This window comes from Salvelinus alpinus, chromosome 2, assembly GCF_045679555.1.
Source record: "Salvelinus alpinus chromosome 2, SLU_Salpinus.1, whole genome shotgun sequence".
Lineage (NCBI taxonomy): Eukaryota > Metazoa > Chordata > Actinopteri > Salmoniformes > Salmonidae > Salvelinus > Salvelinus alpinus.
In genome coordinates this window covers 87,588,390-87,596,959 of record NC_092087.1, presented here as the reverse complement: position 1 = coordinate 87,596,959, position 8,570 = coordinate 87,588,390, and the positions used below count along the sequence as shown (strand labels likewise).

Below are 8,570 nucleotides of genomic sequence, written 5' to 3'. Positions count from 1 at the left end.
ACCACTACTGCCTCTGATCTGGCGGACTCACTAAACAGAGAACATCCCTGATCATCCCTACTGCCTCTGATCTGGCGGACTCACTAAACAGAGAACATCCCTGATCACCACTACTGCCTCTGATCTGGCGGACTCACTAAACAGAGAACATCCCTGATCACCACTACTGCCTCTGATCTGGCGGACTCACTAAACAGAGAACATCCCTGATCATCCCTACTGCCTCTGATCTGGCGGACTCACTAAACAGAGAACATCCCTGATCATCCCTACTGCCTCTGATCTGGAGGACTCACTAAACACAAATGCTTTGTTTGTAAATGATGTCTGAGTGTTGGAGGGCGCCCCTGGGTATCCATAATTAAATTGTCTGGTTTGCTTCATATAAGGAGTTTGAGTATATTTAAAGCATATTTAAAACCAAATACTTTTACTCTAGTAGTATTTTACTGGGTGACTTTCACTTTTACTTGAGTCATTTTCTATTAAGGAATCTACTTTTACTCAAGTATGACAGTTGGGTACTTTTCCACCGCTGGCAGTATACAGGGAATAGGATTCCACTTGGGAGCCACGCTCTGTCTCTGCGGGGTGATTCTCACCGTCAGATGCAGTCCATTGTCTACAGCCGTTGAGCTGAGTGGGTTTTTCTCAAAGACATCTGAGGTCAACTGCTAATTTCTCTCTTTTATCCTCAGTCGATATACGAAACAAATGTCAGGAACCAACGGAATTACAACAAGAGTTGACGACTTCAACCAACAGAATGTCATTATTATGTATCCTATAAAGTAACCATCTGTATTATTTAGAGGTTTAATTGAAGTTTTGTGGGTAAGCTGTAGACTGTGCTGTGAAGCTAGTTGTCTAACTGGCTCGGTGCGAGGTTGTTTACATGTAGACCGGGGTGCGCAGCGTGAGGACGTGCGAGCTTCGAGAGCAGTTGACTGTTCACTGTCGCCGAAGTTGGTGTTCTTCTGTCGAACGGGAAAGGAAAACTACGACAAATATTTGATTCAGTGTTTTTTTTAAGAGAATTTGGTTATTTTCCCTTTTACCTTTGAATAATGTGTGAAATGTAGCTGGAATGAACCGGAGTGATTAATCCTGGAACCAAGGGAGAAGGAGAGCGAGAGGGATATTTCACCAGGGGTTTGGTAAGCACTTCTCCCGAACATGAAGGAGAAAAGTCGGGATCAGAGCTTTTCTGACTCCCGGGAACTAGACGGGTCTTATGATCCGCTCACAGGTAAGTAAATAATACTTTTCATTTTCGTTTTGGATTAATAATTGCAATGGATGAAAAATTTGAAAATGTATACTAGTTGAAGTATGTTGGTTTTGTTAGTTTGCTGACCTGGCTTTTGGTAGGCTATCTTCTTTGGTCTCTGGATATGACGTCCTTATAATAATAATAATAATAATAATCATGATGTAAATTATGTGCTTCATTTGGTGGCCCATCAATGACTGAAATCAACCTCTTATTTGGTAGCCTAACAGCGTGGAAACGGTGCTGGACGCACAAAGCAAAGTGGAGGACAATCAGATGTGTTTCAAACTGAAATAATCGGACAGATCGGCCAGTAATAAACTTCTTTCCCCGTAGCGGGGTTTTTAATTAAATGACACAACGCGCGCAGCGTGACCTGATTTGATGAGTCAGCAGCGGCGGTTTAACCGTCCGACTCCATCCCGGACCCCGCGCGGTAGTTTGACGAGCAATGGGAGAAATGGGATCCACCGATATGGATAATTTCCCTGCCTAGTCATAAATTCTGCCGGCTCTCGCGCCACGGGCAACCGACCAAGGTCACTGTTAAGGGCGCCCTGGGATAATGGCACGAGCGGAAAATGAATGAATGAGGCGTCTAATCACTGTTGATTTTAGGGTGTTGTTTCTGACGAATGATGGACAGTCTGTTGTTGGTTAGCGGACGAGGGCTGCATCTCAATAGTCTAAGGTAGCTCCGTCTCTCCTCATCTCCTCTCCTCCATTTATAGTCAAATATATTGAGAGAGGTGAAAACATGTAGACAGGTATTCTCTCGAGACATGCGGTTTGCTTCCGGCAATGTATCCATGCTCCAGGCTGAGGACTAGGTCAGGCGCTGAAACAAGCCTAGTCACGTGGCGCTCTCCATGGTCCTGAACATAGACATATCATCCATTCCATTTCTATGGTCCTTGTTGTGCTTGGAGTTTGGTCTGTTTGAATGGGAGAGAGGTGGGATTGGTTGTTCCTTCCTTCCTTCCTTCCTTCCTTGATGTCCTTCCTTTCTTCCTTGATGTCCTTCCTTTCGTCCTCCCTCTTTGTTGTGTTGGTGGAAGTGGTATGTTTCGAACTCAACCATCCCTCTCACCTATTAGGGGACATTTTAAGGAAAGGAGATGAGGAAAGGAAGCTAGTTAAGCCAAGAGAATATTGTCACATAGCCCTTGGCTCCCTATGAGTGTGATCCAATGACAGACACGTTTGTCCATCAAATCTCACAATTTGAGGTGCCTGTCAGTCTGTTAGCAACAATGATCCACCTCCCAACTGTTGTTTTAGTGTTCTTCCCTTGACTGGGGTTGCATCCCAAATGGCACCCTATTCCCTATATAGTGCACTACGTTTGGGTCAAAGTAGTGCTTTATGTAGGGAATAGGGTGCCATTTGGAGGCTCAGCCTGGGAAGATAAAAGTGTCATTTGAGACAAGGAGGGATCAGCCAATGTTTGGTTGCAGACAGACTCATATTCATTTTTCTATTTAATGCTCTGTGTCTCTGTGTGTGTGTGTGTGTGTGTGTGTGTGTGTGTGTGTGTGTGTGTGTGTGTGTGTGTGTGTGTGTGTGTGTGTGTGTGTGTGTGTGTGTGTGTGTGTGTGTGTCTGCTCCGATAACTCCAGTCTTTTGTTCTCTCTGACAGATTGTCAAACAGCTCCCGAAATACTGCAATTCTCATTCTACAAAAAGCTCTGATAACACAATCGTTATTTGATCATTTACAGGAGTGTTAGACAGCGAGTGCATCCCAAATGGATCCCTCTTGAGTGCATAGGGCTCTGGTCAAAAGTAGTGCACTATGTAGGGAACAGGCTGTCATTTGGGACTCAGGCAGAGTGTTAGACGGTAGATTTTGATATGGTGATAGATCTGGTCCCAGATCAGTTTGTGCTCATGTTTGGCATGACAGTTCCATAATGAGTTGGACGAGAGAAGAAGAAGCGTTTATTTCCAGCTTTTTATCCAGCAGTTTTTCACATTTGTGTTTTTCCATCAGAAAGGGTTATGGTACCTTCATGTGTACAAAGTTACTGTTCCAGATCTTTTATTAATAGATTTTATGTAGATGTTCTTTTTTCCCCAAAAGCTATATTTGTTTAGCTGGAAAGGAATGTGTATTTGACTGTGATCTGTGGCCGTCTCACCTAGCCATCTTAAGATGGATGGTTGAATAGATGAGTGAAAGATGGATGGTTGAATAGATGACTGAAAGATGGATGGTTGAATAGATGAGTGAAAGATGGATGGTTGAATAGATGACTGAGAGATGGATGGTTGAATAGATGAGTGAGAGATGGATGGTTGAATAGATGAGTGAAAGATGGATGGTTGAATAGATGACTGAAAGATGGATGGTTGAATAGATGAGTGAAAGATGGATGGTTGAATAGATGAGTGAAAGATGGATGGTTGAATAGATGACTGAAAGATGGATGGTTGAATAGATGAGTGAAAGATGGATGGTTGAATAGATTACTGAAATATGGATGGTTGAATAGATGACTGAAAGATGGATGGTTGAATAGATGACTGAAAGATGGATGGTTGAATAGATGACTGAAAGATGGATGATTGAATAGATGACTGAAAGATGGATGATTGAATAGATGACTGAAAGATGGATGATTGAATAGATGACTGAAAGATGGATGGTTGAATAAATGACTGAAAGATGGATGGTTGAATAGATGACTGAAAGATGGATGGTTGAATAGATGACTGAAAGATGGATGATTGAATAGATGACTGAAAGATGGATGGTTGAATAGATGACTGAAAGATGGATAGTTGAATAGATGACTGAAAGATGGATGGTTGAATAGATGACTGAAAGATGGATGGTTGAATAGATGACTGAGAGATGGATGACTGAATATCATGCTACATACACGGTGTTCCTCCATCCACCTCTTGTGTGTGTTCCTCCATCCACCTCTTGTGTGTGTTCCTCCATCCACCTCTTGTGTGTGTTCCTCCATCCACCTCTTGTGTGTGTTCCTCCATCCACCTCTTGTGTGTGTTCCTCCATCCACTTCTTGTGTCTTGCATCACTTATCAATAACTTCAGGTGCATAATAACATAACAATAAAAAAGCGATTATAAAGAGATCATCATGAGAACATGTTTGTTTTATTATCCTTGTGGGGACCAAACAACTGATTTCCATTCAAAATCCCATTGTCCCTAACCCCATTCCTAACCCTAATTCTAACCCTAACCTTAGCTGTAATCCCAACCCTAAACCTTACCGCTCAGCCTAAAATAGCCTTTTACCTTGTGCAAACCGGGGGAAATGTCACCACTTGGATAGTAAAACCAAAAACAACACACACACACACACACACACACACACACACACACACACACACACACACACACACACACACACACACACACACACACACACACACACACACACACACACACACACACACACACACACACACACACACACACACGCTGACGTGGAAACGATCCACTAGGGGCCAGAGTGAGCGCTGTTACCTTCCAGTAGGTTTGGGTTTAGCTGGGTGATGTGGACGTGGTGGTGGAAGGCCGTAAGTATCTGCCTCTGGTTCAGAAGGTTACAAGTTCCAACCCAGTGATATTTTAGTTTTAACCCCCCAGAGTCGATGTCCGCTCCCACGCAGAAATCTAATACAATCTGTCAGTTTAAGCTAGAGATCTTTTTGCATTGGGCTGCGTCTCAATCCACCGCATCCACCGATGTAACACTTCCACATCGGCTGCGTGTCAATCCACCGCATCCACCGATGTAACACTTCCACATCGGCTGCGTCTCAATCCACCGTATCCACCGATGTAACACTTCCACATCGGCTGCGTCTCAATCCACCGTATCCACCGATGTAACACTTCCACATCGGCTGCGTCTCAATCCACCGCATCCACCGATGTAAAACTTCCACATCAGCTGCGTCTCAATCCACCGCATCCACCGATGTAACACTTCCACATCGGCTGCGTCTCAATCCACCGATGTAACACTTCCACATCGGCTGCGTCTCAATCCACCGATGTAATACTTCCACATCGGCTGTGACAGAGCTAGAACAGTGTTTGTCAGACCATGAGACATCTCGAAAAATGGTCTTCTCGCAAAATCGTTTGAACGGTTTGGCCTACAAACCCCTCGGTGGAAAGATGAGACTCTCATGAACATGATGGTGTTCTTCGTTTTGCTCTACGACCTCGACTAGCGTTTTGGGACTCGTCTGAAGTTGGTACAGCCGACTTCTGTCTGTCGTGTCCAGTTTGGACTACACACTACTATAACCCCTCTGTGTTAAGGTGAGATTCTCACTAACACATATGTTGGTTGGTCCCCCAGTACCAGTTGAAAATCATTCTGGAAGTATATATATATATATTTTTTTATTTCACCTTTATTTAACCAGGTAGGCAAATTGAGAACACGTTCTCATTTACAATTGCGACCTGGCCAAGATAAAGCAAAGCAGTTCGACACATACAACAACACATAGTTACAGATGGAGTAAAACAAACATACAGTCAATAATACAGTGAAAAATAAGTCTATATACAATGTGAGCAAGTGAGGTGAGATAAGGGAGGTGAAGGCAAACAAAATATATATATAAATAAATAGAAATATAAAAAAGGCCATGGTGGCGAAGTAAATACAATATAGCAAGTAAAAAATAAGAAAAAAACACTGGAATGGTTGGTTTGCAGTGGAAGAAAGTGTAAAGTAGAGATAGAAATAATGGGGTGCAAAGGAGCAAAATAAATACAGTAGGTAAAGAGGTAGTTGTTTGGGCTAAATTATAGATGGGCTATGTACAGGTGCAGTAATCTATGAGCTGCTCTGACAGCTGGTGCTTAAAGCTAGTGAGGGAGATAAGTGTTTCCAGTTTCAGAGATTTTTGTAGTTCGTTCCAGTCATTGGCAGCAGAGAACTGGAAGGAGAGGCGGCCAAAGGAAGAATTGGTTTTGGGGGTGATGAGAGAGATATACCTGCTGGAGCGCGTGCTACAGGTAGGTGCTGCTATGGTGACCAGCGAGCTGAGATAAGGGGGGACTTTACCTAGCAGGGTCTTGTAGATGACCTGGAGCCAGTGGGTTTGGCGACGAGTAGGAAGCGAGGGCCAGCCAACGAGAGTGTACAGGTCGCAGTGGTGGGTAGTATATGGGGCTTTGGTGACAAAACGGATGGCACTGTGATAGACTGCATCCAATTTATTGAGTAGGGTTTTGGAGGCTATTTTGTAAATGACATCACCGAAGTCGAGGATTGGTAGGATGGTCAGTTTTACAAGGGTATGTTTGGCAGCATGAGTGAAGGATGCTTTGTTGCGGAATAGGAAGCCAATTCTAGATTTAACTTTGGATTGGAGATGTTTGATGTGAGTCTGGAAGGAGAGTTTACAGTCTAACCAGACACCTAGGTATTTGTAGTTGTCCACATATTCTAAGTCAGAGCCGTCCAGAGTAGTGATGTTGGACAGGCGGGCAGGTGCAGGCAGCGATCGGTTGAAGAGCATGCATTTAATTTTACTTGTATTTAAGAGCAATTGGAGGCCACGGAAGGAGAGTTGTATGGCATTGAAGCTCGCCTGGAGGGTTGTTAACACAGTGTCAAAAGAAGGGCCAGAAGTATACAGAATAGTGTCGTCTGCGTAGAGGTGGATCAGAGAATCACCAGCAGCAAGAGCGACATCATTGATGTATACAGAGAAGAGAGTCGGTCCAAGAATTGAACCCTGTGGCACCCCCATAGAGACTGCCAGAGGCCCGGACAACAGACCCTCCGATTTGACACACTGAACTCGATCAGAGAAGTAGTTGGTGAACCAGGCGAGGCAATCATTAGAGAAACCAAGGCTGTCGAGTCTGCCGATGAGGATGTGGTGATTGACAGAGTCAAAAGCCTTGGCCAGGTCAATGAATACGGCTGCACAGTATTGTTTCCTATCGATGGCGGTTAAGATATCGTTTATGACCTGAGCGTGGCTGAGGTGCACCCATGACCAGCTCTGAAACCAGATTGCATAGCGGAGAAGGTATGGTGGGATTCGAAATGGTCGGTAATCTGTTTGTTGACTTGGCTTTCGAAGACCTTAGAAAGGCAGGGTAGGATAGATATAGGTCTGTAGCTGTTAGGGTCAAGAGTGTCCCCCCCTTTGAAGAGGGGGATAACCGCAGCTGCTTTCAGATGACACGAAAGAGAGGTTGAAAAGGCTAGTAATAGGGGTGGCAACAATTTCAGCAGATAGTTTTAGAAAGAAAGGGTCCAGATTATCTAGCCCGGCTGATTTGTAAGGGTCCAGATTTTGCAGCTCTTTCAGAACATCAGCTGACTGTATTTGGGAGAAAGAGAATTGGGGAAGGCTTGGGCGAGTAGCAGAGGGGAGGGCAGTGCTGTTGACCGGGGTAGGGGTAGCCAGGTGGAAAGCATGGCCAGCCGTAGAAAAATGCTTATTGAAATTCTCAATTATAGTGGATTTGTCGGTGGTGACAATGTTTCCTATCTTCAGTGCAGTTGGAAGCTGGGAGGAGGTGTTCTTATTCTCCATGGACATAACAGTGTCCCAGAACTTTTTTGAGTTTGTGTTGCAGGAAGCTAATTTCTGCTTGATAAAGCTAGCCTTGGCTTTTCTAACTGCCTGTGTATATTGGTTTCTAGCTTCCCTGAAAAGTTGCATATCACGGGGGCTGTTTGATGCTAATGCAGAACGCCATAGGATGTTTTTCTGTTGGTTAAGGGCAGTCAGGTCAGGAGAGAACCAAGGGCTATATCTGTTCCTGGTTCTAAATTTCTTGAATGGGGCATGCTTATTCAAGATGGTGAGGAAGGCATTTAAAAAAAATATCCAGGCATCCTCTACTGACGGGATGAGATCAATATCCTTCCAGGATACCTCGGCCAGGTCGATTAGAAAGGCCTGCTCGCTGAAGTGTTTCAGGGAGCGTTTGACAGTGATGAGTGGAGGTCGTTTGACCGCTGACCCATTACGGATGCAGGCAATGAGGCAGTGATCGCTGAGATCTTGGTTGAAAACAGCAGAGGTGTATTTGGAGGGCAAGTTGGTTAGGATGATATCTATGAGGGTACCCGTGTTTACGGAATTGGGGTGGTACCTGGTAGGTTCATTGATGATTTGTGTGAGATTGAGGGCATCAAGCTTAGATTGTAGGATGGCTGGGGTGTTAAGCATGTTCCAATTTAGGTCGCCTAGCAGCACAAGCTCTGAAGATAGATGGGGGGCAATCAGTTCACATATGGTGTCCAGAGCACAGCTGGGGGCAGAGGGTGGT

The 8,570-nt window shown here is 44.5% G+C and overlaps 1 protein-coding gene across 2 annotated transcripts in view; it reads left to right on the top strand.

Moving 5' to 3' along the window:
• Positions 1 to 619: 619 nt before the first annotated feature.
• LOC139568079 (A-type potassium channel modulatory protein KCNIP2-like) overlaps positions 620 to 8,570 on the top strand; it is a 33,679-nt gene continuing 25,728 nt past the window's right edge. For both annotated transcript variants that reach the window (XM_071389775.1, XM_071389773.1), the window contains exon 1: positions 620 to 1,249. In XM_071389775.1, coding sequence (XP_071245876.1) covers positions 1,177 to 1,249 — 73 coding nt within the window. In that variant the 5' untranslated portion in view covers positions 620 to 1,176. The remainder of the gene's footprint in view (positions 1,250 to 8,570) is intronic.